A 17,868-nucleotide genomic window follows, 5' to 3' on the forward strand; every position below is an offset into this window, starting at 1 on the left:
ATATTGTGTGTTTGTTTCCAAAAGGAGGCAGAAATACTAAAATTATATTTATATACACACCTTTATTTGCATAGGATATTTCCAGAAAGATACGAGAAAGTTCATGCTGATTGTCTCTGGGGAAGGGAACTGATAGTTGCTGGGGGCTGGGGACAGGGTTCAGAGGGAGACTTATCTCAGTATCTTTTTGTGCCTTTTGAATTTTGAGTCATGTGAATGTATCACATATTTGAAAAATAATTTCTTAAGCCCTATCTTAAGCAAGTTTTGCGTCATAACTTTGCGGTTTTACTTAGATTACAATTTTTCAGTTACCATTGGACAGTTGAAAATTTTTTTCCCTTTTTCCTTGGGAATGTTACGATTTCCAGCATTTCTGGTTAACCAAGCTGTTAAGTGTACCAGAAGGATAAATTTGGAACAGTGTGAAGAAATAGAAACCCTGAGCATGGCTTATTACAGCAGCCCTAAAATTTTGAAGGTAAGAATTATTTTGAAGTGAAACCGATTCATTAGATTTGTTTTCTGTTCTTTGTACCCTTTTAAAATATGACAACTAGAGAATCAGTTCAGTACATGATTGACACTCCAAATTTTTCTTCTCCAGTTCTTTAGAATACTGATACCAAAGATATTGAAATGATCACTTAAAATAATTTTTATTTTTATATAGTTAGCTCATATTTTGCTTTCATTTTTTTCTTTTTGCTTTCAGTCATTTTGATGGTAACCAATAATGTCTGTCTCATGAATTTAAAAAACCTTTATTAATAACCAAAAACTTTAGAATTATAAAAGCATTTTAATGACTATCACAGAAATGATCATATTAGCACCAAAAAGTTCTTTGTGGTTGGAAAATGAAATAAGCACCCAGGAAAGGACAGGAAATAGGTGTGCTGGAGAAGGGAACAAGGCCCCTTCTTCCTGCTTGCAGTGACTGAAGCCTGAACTGAATAGATGAGAGAGGAAGCTGACCCACTCAGTGAATGACGTGGAGGGTCACGGGGGAGAAGACATTTGACTGTGATTAAAGACCATATGATGATTGTGAAAGCCTCTCTCTCCTCCTGATTTCTTTCTTTTGCAGTAGGGAGTGTGGGAGTAGGGGGTCCATGGCACCTGTATTCATTGGAGCTTCAGTTTTCAGAATCAAGTTTAACCTTTTCCTCCCCCCGTCAGCCATCTATGCCTGTGAATTCTTCCAGCTGCTATGACTTCTCACAGTTGTCCTGGAAGCAATCCCTCAGGCGTGCAGGCATAGTTCTCTTTCAGCTCAGGGCCCCAGGCATGTCTACTCATCTCCCTTCCCAGAGCTCCCAGTGGCCTAATAGGATGTCTTGTGGTTGGAGGTGGGGACAGGAGTGAAGGGAAAGCGAGTCCTTCAGGATAAGAGCTCCAGCTGCACTGTGGAGCCAGGAGCTTGGCCTCGAGGCAGGAAGAGCAGTTAGGGGACCAGAGCTGGGCAGGCAGTGGTGTCCTTCTGGTGAGGACAGGCCCAGTGCAAGTGACCAGGAGGATGGGAGCCATGTCTCCATTACTGTGCTGTGATGACCATATGGAAAATACTGAATAATGACTGAAGTCCACTGAGGTATGGAGGCTTCCAGAGATGAGCCCTGCCAGACTGGTCTAGTGAGTTTCCAATCTGAAGGAAATGGATGTGGAAGGAGAATATAAAGTTACCTCTTTCATTGTGATGGAGATTACAAAAATATAGATAGATGGCAAGTCTTTATTAAGAACATTTCTGTTTTCCTCTTTGAGAAATCTTTAATATGGTGAATATGCCCTTTAACCCACACTCCAAAAAAGCAATAAAAATGTTTCTTTTTGTTGAACTTAACAAAATTTGTTGTTCTTTTTATCTAGGTGCCTGGTTCAGGAACAAAGGTAAGAGTACTTCTTAGTGGAATTGTCTTATTTTGGAGCCCTTTGAAATGAATACATTATGATTAGAAGGGTACATTTTTGCCAGTAACAAAAACATTTGCCAGAAAGCATGAAGAAATGAAATAGGGAAACACCTTATAGACCACCTTTTTATGATCACAAAAGGGTCATATTTTCAAATTCCCTTAGTTTTGTAGTCCACACTTGTTCATATTTAATGACCTAGCTGTCTTGAGTGACTGTGTGGTAGGTACTGTGTGATAGGTTCTGTGCTTTTAGGGAGTGCCTTGATATTGTCTCAGTTTCTTGTCAGGAGAGCTGGCTAGCTCCCAGCATGCTATGTGTCCATGTAGAAGATAGAAACATTTTGCCCAGTGAATGTACACACTCGTGTAGGAGGTGAGCACTCTCAGAGTAGCTTCCAGGGTTGGGTCACAGGTAGGTTCTATTCAAAGCCTTAACGCCCCAGCCCAGGGGCTCTCTAGGGCTGTGGTCAGGAAGCCACATCTCTTTGTGGATATGTCAGAAGGATGGTGGATCTTACCTCTTATTTTGGGGTTTGCGTCCTGTGCCTGCCTGTGAATACAGTCCCCAAGAAGGCCCAAGGCCATGCATGACCTTGTCCTTGTCTTCCAAAGCCTGAGGAGCCTCAGCCTTGGTTCCAAACTCTGCTTTGCCATTATTGGGTGACATGTACTTCAGTCTCCCCAGTTGCAGGTGGGGGTAGGTGTCTGCCCCAGAGGCTTGAGGTAAGGCTCCAGTGAGAGGACACACAGGTGGTGATTGGCGCGGCGTCGGTTACATGGTACTCTGCAGATAGCAGTCCCTGCTGTGATTGATTTCATCAAGTCTCTGGTCACAAACATGTTCGAGATAGCCATCTGGGAGGAAATAGTCTTGTGACTTTGGATTTCACACTACTGTGTGTGGGCCTGGATGTGCGAAAGTGCTGCCAAACTTATTTTTTAATTAATTACTTAATTTTGGCCACACCTATGGTAAGTGGTAGTTCCCAGGCCACAGACTGAACCCATACCATAGCTGTGATCCGAGTCACTGCAGTGACAATGCTGGATCCTTAACCTGCTACACCGAAAGAGAACTCCTGTCAAACTTATTTTAGTTACAGTACATCTTTAAGCAGAACCTTCCCTGGTGTGTAACATGGATCGAATCCAAAGCCCTAGTTGGAGCAGGGGTGGGGTCAGAAGCCCTCTACCTGCGCAGTCTCCCCATCTTCTGTTTGGTCCCTCTGGAGGAATCCTATGGCTCCTAGGGACCCAGTTTGAAAGCCATATAGTAGACCAGCTCTTAAATACCTCCAACCACTAAAAAAATGCTTTTATTCTACCATTCAAAGCTTGAACTGTCTGTGGGGGCAGCCTCCCTGTCCACCATGTGGCATCAGTACTAAGGTGGTTTCTAGTATGTTTTGGGCAATCAGTGGACAATTCAACGAATGAAGGTTTGGTTCAATCAAGTAGGGAAGACCTATTATGAGAAATAATGGGACATTACTGAGGGGCATGTATGTGCCAGGTTCTGTTCTAAGCACTACTCCAGTCCACGGTCCTCGAGTTGTTCCAGCCATCCTAGGAGATAGGTCCTTTTGTTGGCACTCTCTGGCACATGAGTGAGAGAGATGCATTAGCCTGCCCAAGGCTACACACCGGAGAGTGGCAGAGCTGGGGCAGCAAGCCAGGCTCTCTGGCCCCAGAGACCTTATTCTTAACTATGACACTGGACTGGCTCTACTGTGTGCCAAGCCCTGAGTTAGAAGTTTCACACATTCTCTCTTTGCATTTTGTGGCCACGTGTTCAGGACTTCTAACTCAGATCTGTGTGGCACCAGAGCTTGTGCTCATATCCGAGATGTGTTTAATTTTATTTTTATGCATCCGTGGCATATGGAAGTTCCCAGGCCAGGGGTTGAATCTGAGCACCTGGATCCTTTAACCCACTGCACTGAGCTGGGGATCAAACCCGTGCTGCCACAGAGACGACTCTGGATCTTAACCTGCTGTGCCATAGCAGAAACTCCGAAGTTAAAAAAAAATTTTTTTTAATGCAGCTTCCAAAGTGAGTTAGAGGATCAGGAATATAAAAATTGGATCCAACCATTAAATGAAGCCCGTTATGATTGCCTGGAATGGTTGTCAGTATCTACTGAACCATTAGAGAAAGGTCGTCATGGCCCTGTCGTTGCATTGTTAAGTGTGCTTTAGTTCTTTGCCTTTTGTAGCTTGTGAATGGGAGACATTGAATAGGACATTCAGGAAACCAGAACAGCCCTAGCATTTCCATTCCTCTGACTGTTCCATTTGATGTTGATAGACTAGTGCAGCCCTTGTCACTTAACCTCATCCGTCGGTCTTCACAAAGCTGGTTTAAACTGAACCCTTCTGTGTCTGCCAGCCACCCTCACTCACCATGAGAATGGCTCCTCAGCGGCTTGTGTGGGAGGTGTGCCACATCAGGACATGCTCAGTTAAAGGATCCCAGGGTTGTCTGATGACTTAAACTTACGAGATAATTAACTCAGTCGCATGGGACTCCCTGCGGAACTCTTAAACCCAGTGGTGCTGCTTGTTACGCAGAGGACATTGTGATGACAGGTGTTGCCCTTCTGTGACTCTGTCACATGACAGCCGTCTTTGCTTCCAAACCATGTCATGTTCTTTTCTATTAGAGGTTTTACTTACAAGGACAGTTGCAGGTCTTCTTGGTCATGGGAGCAGACACGTAAGAACTACTTGTTTATCTGTAAATGACAGTTGGAATACTTGGTAATTTTGATTATAAACAGCATGGTACATGGTTGAGGGCAAAGTTCAAAGCAATGTAAACAACTCGATACAAGTTAGATTCCTCCCTAAACAGTGGTTTCTAAGAGCAGACATTTAGAGCAAACGTCCAGTTTGTCTCACGATATGAAGCAGCCCAAGAATCTAAAGGTTTGAGCCATTTATAGGATTGCTTGGTGCCTTGTCACTCTGCCATGAGTGAAAAATGTCCTTTAATAGCATTGGTCTGACCAGGGCTTCCTCATTGTGCTTCAGCGATTTATCTGTCTCTGCTTTTCTTACCCATGTCCCACAGCCCTGTGTGTGTGTGTGTGTGTGTGTGTGTGTAAGAGTGCATGTAGAAGTTGTGTATAAATTGGGTCAGAGGGGTTGATAGGGTTGAGGGGATGGACCCTGGCACTGTGTGGAGAATGCGTACGTGTGTGTATAGAGTGAGTGCATTTTTTTTTGTCTTTTTGCTATTTCTTGGGCCGCTCCCGCAGCATGTGGAGGTTCCCAGGCTAGGGGTCTAATCAGAGCTGTAGCCACCAGCCTACGCCAGAGCCACAGCAACTCGGGATCCGAGCCGTGTCTGCAACCTACACCACAGCCCACAGTAACGCCGGATCGTTAACCCACTGAGCAAGGGCAGGGACCGAACCCGCAACCTCATGGTTCCTAGTCGGATTCATTAACCACTGTGCCATGACGGGAACTCCTTTTTTTCTTTTTTTTTTTTTTTTTTTGCCGAGCTGTTTCTGAGACCTATACCACAGCTCACGGCAACGCCGGATCCATAACCCACTGAGCAAGGTCAGGGATAGAACCCACAACCTCATGGTTCTTAGTTGGATTCGTTAACCACTGAGCCACGACGGGAACTCCCAGAGTGAGTGCATTTATCAGGAGCTGTGGTTTGCATGTGAAAGTTTATTATGCATTTGATGGTGTGATAGGAATTCACACATCATAAAACTTATGTTTAAAGTGTGCAATTCAGGAGTTCCCGTCGTGGCACAGTGGTTAACGAATCCGACTAGGAACCATGAGGTTGCGGGTTCGGTCCCTGGCCTTGCTCAGTGGGTTAACGATCCTGCGTTGCTGAGAGCTGTGGTGTAGGTTGCAGACGTGGCTCGGATCCCGCGTTGCTGTGGCTCTGGCATAGGCTGGTGGCTACAGCTCTGATTAGACCCCTAGCCTGGGAACCTCCATATGCCACAGGAGCGGCACAAGAAATGGCAAAAAGACCAAAAAAAAAAAAAAAAAAGTGTGCAATTCAGTGGGTTTTGGTATATTCACCAGGTTGTGCACTCATCGCACATTCCAGAACATTCCCATCACCCAGTTAATCCCAGAATATTTCCATCACTCTCCAAAGAAACCCTCTGCTCATTAGCAGTCACTCTTCATTCTCCCTGAACCTTTTCCCCCAGCAGAGAAGGGTCTGTCTCTGTGGATTTGCCTGTTATGGACATTTCCTATAAATGGAATCCTATAATATGTGGGCTCGCACATTGTTCTCAGGAATCATCTGTGCTGTAGCTTCATTCCTTTTTATGGATGAATAATATTATATTGTGTAGATAGACTATATTCTGTTTATCTATTATCAGTTGATGGACATTTGGGTCATTTTCAGTTTGGGGTGATCATGAATACTGCTGTGAACACTTGTGTTCAAGTTTTTGTGTGAACGTATTTTTGGACATAATCATTTTTAGCATTTAGGTTACATCCTCAGATACTTTCTGTGTGAATGTATATGTGTATTTTCATATATACCATATTTGCAAATATGGAATTCTGGTATGCACATTGTTCTGTGCATGCTTTTTCCTGCTTGGCAGTATATCCATGAAAGTGTGTTTCAAGTTTTTTGTTATTTCTAATCCATTCACCTCTGTTGTGGTATGTCTTTAGTAATCCAAGACTTCTTTACTTTGCAGGTCCCTATCACTGTTCAGTCCATTGTCATTCAGTCTCTAAATAAAACACTAACCCGGCTGGAAGGCATTGACTTATTGAAGCCAAGACATGTGGAAGCTGGACACAATAAAATCTGCATTAACATTGTTCTCAAGGTAGGAACCCAATTTGGCTTCAAAAAGTTCACTATTTGTGGCCAACTCAAGCCTGCATGGTCCTAAGGGATAGTAACTGGACACTCTCCACAGGGGGCTCTGGCCCATCCGAAGGTATTGCTTGTCCCAGCTTCCTGCTTGCCTATATCCTGTCTCACCAGAGGACACTTCTCTGGCTGTGAAATAATCATGTGTGATTTTTCTCCAGATACCTAGTGACCTGTAAGAATATATCAGGGGGAAGTTCCCATTGTGGCTTAATGGGTTAAGGACCCAACATTGTCTCTCTGAGGATGTGGGTTCAATCCATGACCTTGCTCAGTGGGCTAAGGATCTGCAAGTTGCAGTATAACTTGGAGATGCGGATAAGATCTGGTGACCCCGGCCCCGGGAACTTCAGTATGCTGCAGGTGCAGCCGTAAACAAAACAAAACAAAACAAAAACCAGGGAGTTCCTTGGTGGCTTAGTGGGTTAAGGATATGGCATTGTCATTGCAGCGGTTCAGGTCACTGCTGTGGTGTAGGTTTGATTCCTGGCTCTGGAACTTCCACATGTTTCAGGCATGGCATAAAAAAAAAAAAAGAAAAGAAAAAAAGGGAATACATCAAAATTTGTTCTTGCTGCTGTTCTAACAACACTTTTTTTTTTTTGTCCTTTTAGGGCCCTACCTGCAGCACATGGAACTTCCCAGGATAGGGGTCAAATTGGAGCTGTTGTTTTAACACATTTATCTGCAGAGACAGGCTGATTACCTTTTGCTCAGACCAGCTAATTTGGAACTTATGTGATTGAGTACACAGAGCCTCAAATGACCCTGTCTGTCAGCTGAGGATGATGCTGGGGTATCACCTCCCATGACTCAATTGGACAGGAAAAGAAAAGCTTTAACACATGGAGAAATATATATATAGGAGGCAAATATATATGTTTTATTTTAGTCATTAATATAGCAATATAAATGTATTGGGAACAGGTGTATTTGAAGTGTCATTTTGTTTTTTAGGTAAAGTACAGCCTCACATATACAGATGCAGGTGAAATAATAAAAGCTGATCTCTCTCTCCTTCTGGGAGCAGTTAGCAGTGCAATGGTTCCACTCCAGCAAAAGTTTGACATTTATTTTATTCAGGTAAATTTGATGAATTTTGCACAAGTGTGTAATGGCCAAGTATAAAGAAATCATGATTTAGTGAAAAGAATCTTCAATTAGAAGTATTAACACATCTGGAATTCCATGGCTCAGTGGAAATTAATCTGACTGGTATCCATGAGGATGCAGGTTCGACCCCTGGCCTTGCTCAGTGGGTTAAGGATCCGGCATTGCTGTGAGCTGTGGTGTAGGTTGCAGACATGGCTTGGATCTGGCGTGGCTGTGGCTGTGGTGTAGGCAGGCAGCTATAGCCTCATTTCGACCCCTAGCCTGGCAACCTCCATATTCCGTGTGTGTGGCCCTTTAAAAAAAAAAAAAAAGTATCACCACATCTGTTTGTACAGAATAAAGGGTTGTGTGTAGCATGTGGAGCTTATAATGAAATCAAGCCAGAGTCCTTGTATCTTTTCCATTTGGGAATAAGATTCTCTTCCGTATGAGCTTGTTCTTTTACAGCATGCTATACTCCTACACCCAGCAGATATATTTATAGTTCTGAGTAGGGGGAGAAATTCTTTTATTGGTTGGTTATCCCAGATTTTATTATGAAAACCATTTCATTTTCCCCTCTGCCATTTCCTTATTAACATGAGAATTACTTGGGGGCATTTCTGCACTGTCTTTCAGCAAAATACAAAGCCAGTTCCTCTCAGTGGAAACCCCGGTTATGGTTTGGGGCTCCCGCTAGCTGCTGGATTTCAGCCTCGGAAGGGATATCCTTTTTGGTTCTGTAGAGGAGCTTGATTTCCTTGTCCACGTGTGTGGGCCACACTTTTCTTTACTGCTGAGGTTCCTGAGGATGGGAGAGACCAGTCTCGGCCAGACATGCTCTAGGTGGCTCTGGTGGGTGGTGAGTCTGCACAGCAAGCAGGGCAGTGTGGGGCCTCACAGGTTGAATCAGTGCGGCCCAAGAACTGTCTTACAATGAAAATCTTAAGACAGGAAATTTGACAGATATTTAGATGTATTTAATTTTACACTTAAACAGAGACTCAAATTGAGTGATTTTGAAAATTTGGAATTAATTTTGAAGGACCAGTTTGAGAATTTTTCTTTGAGGATCTCCTAATCAAGGAAAATAACTTTTTTTTTTTTTTTTTTTTTTTTGCCTTCTCCTGGGAAATAACTGTCAAAATTCCAGCGGGGTAATTTGGGTCTCACAGGCCTCACATTACATGTGTGACACCATCTCCTGAGTCAGCTCTGTCAGTACCAGGCAACTCCCTTAACTTTCTATGAAAGTCTGGGATTATTCAGACCACAAATAGATACGGACAATTTACTATCCTTCGTAGCACAACTGAGCAAGACTGCTTAGCAATAGAGGGAATCCGGACCCCAGTATTATTTGGTTACAACATGCAATCTGGCTGTAAACTCAGGTAAGAGACTAACTCGTGTTGAACAGAAAAGAAAGCATTTCTACCTTTCCCCATTTTAGTCAAATCTCTGCATCAGCTGCCAAGGTCATTAGCATTATTATTAGTGGATGGTCGCAACAGTAACAATAACTTATAATGATGTAGTTTTTGGTTTTCTTATTTTAATTCTCATAGCCATAAACCATTTGTCATGATTCAAAGGAAAATTGTTACAACCGTTTTGCTTAGCAAATAAGACAGAGTGAAAATCTCAAAGCTTTGTATGTTTTGTTTCTAAGGTGGCCTTGCACTTGAATTCATAGAAAAATACTTTCCCTGAAGTCCTTCCTATACTTCTGAATTTTAATATACTCAGCACAGCTAACCTAATGAGAAGAAGCCTGAATGTGATCTCTGTTTGTAATTTGTTTTTTTATTTTCAAACATAATGTAAAATGTCAAACAGCTCTGGATGGCATGTTCTAAAGATAGCAGTTCTTACCCTCATTTTCCCCATCCCAGAGGCAGTCCCTTTCAACTGTTATAGCTGATTTTTTGAAAATTTACCCCCAAATCTTTAGCCTACATATGAGACTACTTCTTGATTTTTTGTTTTATAACTTATTTTAATTTTTTATTAACGTAAATTGATCTACAATGTTCCAGGTGCACAGAAAAATGATTCAGTTATCCATATGTGTGTGTGTGTGTGTGAACTTGTGTGTGTATGTGTGTATATACACACACACACATACATATCTATTCTCTTTCAGATTTTTTTTCCATTATGGGTATTACAAAATACTGAATCGGAGTTTCTGTTGTGGCTCAGAGGGTTAAGAACCCGACTGGTATCCATGAGGATGCGGATTTGATCCCTGGCCTCTCTCAGTAGCTTAAGGATCTGGTGTTGCCATGAGCTGTGATGTGGGTTGCAGATGTGGCTTGGGATCTGGTATTGCTGTGGCTGTTTGGCTGTCAGCTGTCCCTCTGATTTGAACCCTAGCCTGGGAACTTCCATATGCCAAGTGTGTGGCCTTAAAAAGAAAAAAAAAAAAAAAAAAAAAAAAAATCAAACTAGTGACTGTAGTTCTCTGTGCCCTACAGTAGGTCTTTGTTGTTTATCTACTTTATTCTACTTATTTATTGAGTTCCCACTGTGGAGGGTGAAGATTTGGCTCTTTCTCCTTTGATCCCTATCCCACCACACACTGCTTCCCATCCTTATATCTCCCCAGGATATCGACATCCTTATTTTGGTTAGACCAGTATTCATCACTGACATTAATTAAAAAAGAAAAACTGCAGGTATGAACGAACAATCACCTCATTCAATTGACCTTGTTTTCCTTCCCAAAAGGCTGACCAAAACTATCACATGTCGGCTGGCAGCCCAGAAGGTGAAGAGCCTGCTGAAGGGTCAGGGCTTCCCAGATTACGTGGCCCCATTTGGAAATTCCCAGGCCCAGGATGTGCTGGACTGGGTGCCCATCCACTTCATCACCCAGACATCCCATGTGAAGGTAAAAGGGGAGAAGTTGGAAGGCCACATGCCGGTGGGTAGGGGGCACCTATTGTTGTGGGGGTGCTCTGGATAGGAGCCTGGACAATGTTGTCAGATGGACCTGGATCCTGAGTCCTGATTTTGCCCCACTGTTGCCTTTGGCCAGCAGCTGGATGGGTTTGAGCCTGTTTCCTCACCTGATAGCTCTGGTACCAACCCCATGGGCTTGTTGAGGGTTAAATGACGTGATGTTCATGGTGCCTAGAGGTTAGTCTATACATGGGAACCGCGACCAGTCGCCATCCTGTTCCTGGTTGGCGTTATACGAGGCCTCCTTTAGACATCGTGATATGATAGCTGTGTCAGGATTGTCTCAGCAAGACTCCCCCATCCACATAGCTGTCCCATCCATTGTTCCCTGGTTTATAAAAGCAGTCCACATGTGAGTGCTTTCAATTCTAAAGTTCCTGAAGGAGTTTAATGGAAGTTGACATCCTACAAATAGGTTCCGGATCACATGTGGTTCTTCTGCCCACCTTTTTCTTTTGTCTCAGCAGTCAGAGTGTGGGCCGCCGTCACTGGAGGCGTGCTCTCCATCTTATCCTTTAATTGCCCAGCTTTTGCTTGTCACAGTTGCTTCAGGCCTCTCATTATCTGCTTGGTGTATTTATAGCTCGGGGATAAAGGGGGTGAAGACTAGCTCGCTAGCTCTGATCCCGCCCTCCCCACCCGGTGCCCAGCGGAGACCTGTGATTACTCAGTCCCTGCTGTTCAGCTGCTGAGTCTTGGCTCAGCTCTGTTGCCCCATTGAACCAGGCAGGCTGCTTGGGGCTTCTCAGAGATGGGTTCAGACATCCAATTATGACCTCCCCCTCAGAAGGGAAGACAGAGTTGGCGGAGAGAGGCAGCAGGATGGACATAAGCACTGCCCAGGTCTGTGCTGGTCCAGGGAGCTCAGAGGGCCGGGAGCAGGTTCCGTACCAGCCTTCCGGGTGGAGCGGCATGAGAGTATCTGCTAGACTCAGTCCGTATCAGCTGCATCTCCTCCTAATAATATTCTCAAGGATTTTTCAGCCTGTAGATTTCTTCAAAGGCAGTTCTAAGCCAAGGAATCTCACCCGTGCCTCTTTGGCAGGCACCAAATTTAGCAGGCCTGCTAGCTTCTCATGCCCTAAAGAGATGTATCTTTAAAAACTTTTTACTGTGGGAAACTTTCTTACCTACACAGAAGTAGAACACTACAGTGGAATTCCATCTCCCACTGTACGGCTTCAACATTATCACGTTTACCAACTGAAGAAACTAAAGGCAAGAAAGAGGTCTGGAAGGCCCACTTGCCAATTTTCCCCATGGGGCAGACCAAACAAAGGTCCTAGGGCAGAGGCCTCAGGCCTGGCTCCTAGTGTCCAGCCTGCACTTGGGTAGCGCCACTGTGGCGCCAGTGCTCTCGGTTCAGATGGAGAGTTAATGTCTTTGACAACTTAAGACACTGTCTGTTTACCCTGATGTAACATCTTCATTGCCAACTGGTGAAATCAGATAAATGAGAAGAAAGCCCTTAAATTTTCTCTAAGTGCATTTTAACATGGTATGCAGTCAGGTTTTATTTCTCTCTGATAATAATACTACTTCCCACTCCCTCCCCTGTTGCCAGTTTCTCCTCTAAGGTATCTCTGTGGTGGATGTAAACAGGTAGGTGAGGTTAGAGCTCCTAAAGCCCTGGAGGTTCCACATTTAGCTATTAGAGTTACCACAACTCCCAGGTAAATGCTGGCCTCTTTAGAAATAGGAAGGGATGGAAAAATTATGCTTTAGGTGGAGCATTGAGTACTTTAAAATATGTGCTTTCTCTAAGCTGTTTTTATCTGAACTTCTAGAGTCTATTCATTCTCTTGTTCAGAACATTTTGTAATATGTGAAACATTTTATAATTAAAACTCTGAACTGCAGATTAAGTTTGACTTGAGGTTGTATAATACGTTGATTAATGGCATTTTGTTTTGCAGGATTCTTGCCAGCTCCCAGTGGCTTTGGCTATAGAAGTGAAGTGGACTAAATATGGATCCTTATTGAACCCACAGGCTAAAATAGTCAATGTAACTGCAAATCTAATTTCATCTTCTTTTTCTGAGGTAGGCCTAACTTTAAAGGTATGGGTTAAGACATGAGTCCAGACAAAACTCAGTTGTGATAGATGAAATTTATTATTTTGTAAAAAAAAAAAAAAAGAATAATTAAAATTTAAACAATCTGAATTGTTAAAACAGCTTAGCAGTCATTATCTTTTAGAGGAAAAAAATTCCACTGAACACAGTGGTTTTAGTCACATTAGCATTCTTGTTTAGATTTGAAATTTACAATTCTCATGAAAATTGAGCTGTGAATGATATTGATGTGTTAGGACAACCTGAATGACAGCTGTCTCCTCTGAGTTAATGGCTGATGAGCCCTCTGCGTGGCTACCAGATTCATGAACCGACAGCAGTTGGGTGAGGAAGGGAATGAGAGCTGTCCCACCTTTGTTATCCTGGTAACACGCTGGAAGGCAGGGCTTGCATCACTCTGACTTTTTATTACAGACCCACTTAGGAAATGAAAGGACAATTCTTATTTCTACTGCGGTTACTTTTGTGGATGTATCTGCACCTGCAGAGGCAGGCTTCAGAGCTCGGCCAACCATCAACGCCAGGCTGCCCTTTAATTTCTTCTTCCCGTTTGTTTGACGTAAGTCATTAAACAAGGAAACTACACCACGCCTGTAGACTCGAGCATGTGGGGACCCAGCGTCCCTCAGAGACACTCCACTTTATTATACTTAAAACCCTTGAGGTTGCCCCCAAACCAACACACTTCCCCTCGCCACTCACTCCCCTCCTTTCTTTTCTCCTGTTGGCAATTTCATTTTACTTGGTTTAACTTAAAAGGGGCCCCCATCTGGTCTTGGTCATTACCAGTGCTCTCAACACATAGGTCACTTGTGGAGACCAAGTTGCAACCTTGGGAAGACAGCGAAGTAATCAGACCTTGAAGTAGCGCAGGCATTGAGGGTTTATCCAGTTTATTCATCCCCTGCTTTAATGTGAGTTATTTAAAAAATATTCATTGTTTTTTAGTTCAGGTTTTCTATCTTTTCAGGTCCTGTTGAAATGAGTACAAAAATAGCAAATTATTGTATAAAATCGTGCAAACAGAGTACAAGGTCTCACGAGGGGATCTTCCTCCAAATGTCATGTTAATTACAGTGGCATCTTGGTCTAATTGCCATTTCTGTACTAGGCACTGGAGCCAGCCTGCTCTCCAGCTGGTGGGCTGGAATGGGATGCCACAGAGTGGTTCCAAGCAGTTGAAGCTGGAAAGAATATAGTAGGAGGGCCCAAGGGAAGGAGAGAGTTTATTTTGTACATTAATTGTACAGTAATTGAGAAAAATGTTGTCAGGTGGCAGAACTAGGTGGAACCAGCTAAGAGCTGGAGGATGCAGAGAGGGGGCAGGGGAGAACAGCTCCTGGGGGGAACTTGCGATAAGCTGTTTAGATCAGAACAGCTTGGAAATAGAAAAGACTCTTCTAGAATGTTTGGGCAGCTAAAGTAGCTTCCTTGTTTCTTCTTTGTCTTTCAGAGTCCCCATATGAAAGGATGCACTGGTTCCTCAACATACATGTGACATGAGACAACTGTACACTTGATGAGATTATATACTGCTGGTAACTGTCCAGCTTTGTTCATTTTCAAGCAAGAGGAAAGTGCTGGACATGAGAAAAGTATAGTTTTATGATACATTTGTTAGAGTGTGGGGTGGGATGGGGGATGGACATTCTCAGTCACGCCCAGGAAGACACAGAGCCTTCTGAAAGTCCGTGTCCCCAGAATCCGAGCTGGCGACAGTGAGGCAAGGCCGTCAAAGCAAACCTCTCCCGACACAGCCCCAGGAGGGGGAGCTATCCTTCTTGTCACAAGCGTCACAAGCCGGTAAGGCAGGGTCTTCCCTTCAGGGTGGAGCAGATAGCATCTAGTTCACCTCACCAAGAAGTCCATGCTGTTTCAATAGCTTGTTAAGTCTTTCAATTTCTTGTTCCTGTTATTACAAAAGCAGACAAATAACTGGATTTACCTTCTGAGCCTCACCTGGCACGTGGCAGTCATGCAGTGAGCCCCAGGCACAACCCAGGGACACAGAGCTGAATGAACGCCATGCTCCTTGTGGAATCAATCAGCGGGCCCAGGCCAGGACAGATACCTGAAGGAGGGTGCCTGGCGCAGCTGCAGGGAGGGAGCTGAGTCTGAAAGAACCAGGAAGATGTGACCCAGGGAAGGGGGCTCAGGACTAAGGGCCCCGTATGAGCACAGGCCTGACAGGGAGGAGCACCCAGCTGGAGGGAGGGAACCCTCTGGGCAGACAGAGGGCATTTTCCCAACCATATTCTTACCTTCTCAGAGCAGCTGAATTCAAGGTGCTGGATCTTGGTGGCCAGTTGTATATTTATCTGTTTTAACCTTAACAGCTGCCGTTCTGAACGTGTCTTAACCGAGATGATGATCCCTGAAAAATAATTGCAAGGGTCTTTGTGATACTGGTTTCTCATTTAACCATTTGGAAAAAAAACCCTGTATTCCTTATAAATGTACCCAGTAGGGAAGAGTGGTGACAAGTAAAACAGTCATGGCTTAAAGGCATCAAAACTGAGGGTCAGATTTTTTGTTTCTGAGCTACTTGGTACCCAGCTGTGACATACTTCTTGGGCTTGCACAGTGTGAGAAATCCTTAAAAATAATCACTGACCAGAAGAGTGTTAAGCTCCTTAATATGGAGCTTGTTCACGACATTATGGCTGCTTGGCAGCAGTTGCTCCAAAGGCACTATGTACAAGCCTGGAAACATCAAGCTTGGGGTTGGGAATGTTACTTTCCCAACTTTCTGCCTCCAGAGCTGTGACCAGTTCAGCTGTCAGGTGAAGACCCGAATCTTGGCCAGTCTAGGGGAGGGTGTCATCAGCCTCAGCTGATGGCTCCATATGCCCACACCACAGGGGGGCCTTGCTTCAAAAGACAGCTGCGGTGGTGCTGCTCTGCCCCTTGCCGAGTGTGAAGGACTGAGTCTGGACTGTCACCCACACATGTGGTGCCCACGAGGCTTGGGGCAATGGTCCTTAGTCCACGGTGTTCCTGGGTTTCTCACTGAGTCCAGTTTAGCCTCACATTGCTTTTTCAGTCATACTACTAAGTTTGATAGCAATGTAATACTGGGCATTAGCCAGTCCTCCTGTGCCTTGTCACCACTGAGACAAGATGAACAAGTCTAAGACTTCTGGTTTCATCTGCAAAAGCAAATCTCACAACAGTGTGATGTGAGAGTACTGGATAGTAACTGGTTCGTGAATCATTTATAATCCGTTATGGTATATGTGCCGCACATGACCTTTGCACAGAGTGTTTTTCTGTTCAATCAATGAAAAAATATCAGCATAAGCATCTTCAGTATTATATGAAAAGCTTCCGTCATTTCCTTTGACAGAACCCAAATAAACGTTCTTAATAATCTTTGTTTTCATCCCTGGATCTTAACTGTCTGGTGCCCAAAGCCCTCCTGCCCGCACAGAGCTGCTAACAGGGCCCCTGCATTTGCTGGCTGGTGGGTGGTGCCACAGCACCTGGGCGCAGAGCACAGGAGGTGACAGGACCCACCATGACCCCAAAGGAAGGAGCTGGCAAGGGTGGGCCTGCCTCCAACAGGCAGCACCCAGTCTCCTAACAACAACCCATGGCCTGTCATTTTGGGCCCTAGTCTAGGGCTTCTCCAAGCTGCTGGCCACCCAAGCCACCCGGGGCTGCTTTAAAACCAACACCCCCAAACAACTCAATAGCAAAAAAAGCAAAACAAAACAAAAAACCCAATTGAAAAAGTAGAAGACCTGAGAAGACATTTCTCCAAAGAAGACATATGGATGGCTAACAGGCACATGAAAAAATGCTCAACATCACTAATTATTAGAGAAATGCAAATCAAAACTATAATGAATAGGCAAAACATTCTCTGACATCAACCTTACAAATGTTTTCTTAGGTCAGTCTCTCAAGGCAACAGAAATAAAAGCAAAAATAAACCAATGGGAACTTATCAAACTGACAAGCTTTTGCACAGCAAAGGAAACCATAAAAAAAACCAAAAAGACAGACTATGGAATGGGAGAAAATAGTTTCAAATGATGCAACTGACAAGGGCTTAATCTCTAAAATACACAACGTACACAGCTCAACAGCAAAAAAAACAAGCCAATTGAAAAATGCGCAAAAGATCTGAATAGACGTTTCTCCAAAGAAGATATACAGATGGCCAACAAGCACATGCTCAACATCAGTGATTATTAGAGAAATGCAAAATCAAAACTACTATGAGAAACCACCTCACACCAGTCAGAATGGCCATCACTAATAAGTCTACAAATAACAAATGCTGGAGAGGGTGTAGGGAAAAGGGAACCCTCCTACACTGTTAGTGGGAATGTAAATTGGTACAACCACCATGGAAAACAGTATGGAGGTACCTTAGAAAACTAAATACAGAACTACCATATGACCCAGCAATCCCCCTCCAGGGCATATATTCGGACAAAATTTTCCTTGAAAAAGACACATGCACCCACATGTTCATTGCAGCACTATTCACAATAGCCAAGACACGGGAACAACCCAAATGTCCATTGACAGATGAATGGATTAAGAAGATGTGGTACATATACACAACGGAATACTACTCAGCCATAAAAAAGAACAAAATCATGCTATTTGTAGCAACATGGATGAAACTAGAGACTCTCATACTAAGTGAAGTAAGCCAGAAAGGGAAAGATAAATACCATGTGATAGCACTTATATCTGGAATCTAATATACAGCACAAACAAACCTTTCCACAGAAAAGAAACTCATGGACTTGGAGAACAGACTTGTAGTTGCCAAGGGGACGGGGGAGGGAGTGGGATGGACTGGGGATCTGGGGTTAATAGATGCAAACTATTGCCTTTGGAATGGATAAGCAATGAGATCCTGCTGTATAGCACAGGGGATATATCTAGTCACTTAAGATAGAGCATGATGGAG

At 43.8% G+C, this 17,868-nt stretch overlaps 2 protein-coding genes across 19 annotated transcripts in view; one reads left to right on the forward strand and one right to left on the reverse strand.

Annotated features, from left to right (window-relative positions):
• TCTN1 (tectonic family member 1) overlaps positions 1 to 16,320 on the forward strand; it is a 56,207-nt gene extending 39,887 nt beyond the window's left edge. For 4 of the 6 annotated variants that reach the window (XM_021074349.1, XM_001929436.6, XM_021074350.1 and 1 more), the window contains 10 exons: positions 372 to 481; positions 1,873 to 1,893; positions 6,623 to 6,757; positions 7,762 to 7,887; positions 8,536 to 8,621; positions 9,150 to 9,290; positions 10,630 to 10,792; positions 12,780 to 12,905; positions 13,353 to 13,497; positions 14,392 to 16,320. In XM_021074349.1, coding sequence (XP_020930008.1) covers positions 372 to 481; positions 1,873 to 1,893; positions 6,623 to 6,757; positions 7,762 to 7,887; positions 8,536 to 8,621; positions 9,150 to 9,290; positions 10,630 to 10,792; positions 12,780 to 12,905; positions 13,353 to 13,496 — 1,052 coding nt within the window. In that variant the 3' untranslated portion in view covers position 13,497; positions 14,392 to 16,320. Of the gene's footprint in view, positions 1 to 371; positions 482 to 1,872; positions 1,894 to 6,622; positions 6,758 to 7,761; positions 7,888 to 8,535; positions 8,622 to 9,149; positions 9,291 to 10,629; positions 10,793 to 12,779; positions 12,906 to 13,352 lie in introns of all 6 variants that reach the window. The other 2 variants (XM_013982866.2, XM_021074348.1) reach the window with 2 other exon arrangements.
• Positions 12,955 to 17,868, reverse strand: part of HVCN1 (hydrogen voltage gated channel 1) — a 37,329-nt gene continuing 32,415 nt past the window's right edge. For 8 of the 13 annotated variants that reach the window (XM_021074359.1, XM_021074355.1, XM_021074356.1 and 5 more), the window contains one exon: positions 12,955 to 15,312. In XM_021074359.1, coding sequence (XP_020930018.1) covers positions 14,912 to 15,312 — 401 coding nt within the window. In that variant the 3' untranslated portion in view covers positions 12,955 to 14,911. The remainder of the gene's footprint in view (positions 15,313 to 17,868) is intronic. The other 5 variants (XM_021074362.1, XM_013982868.2, XM_001929463.5 and 2 more) reach the window with 1 other exon arrangement.

This window comes from Sus scrofa, chromosome 14 (genome assembly GCF_000003025.6).
Source record: "Sus scrofa isolate TJ Tabasco breed Duroc chromosome 14, Sscrofa11.1, whole genome shotgun sequence".
Taxonomy (NCBI): Eukaryota; Metazoa; Chordata; class Mammalia; order Artiodactyla; family Suidae; genus Sus; species Sus scrofa.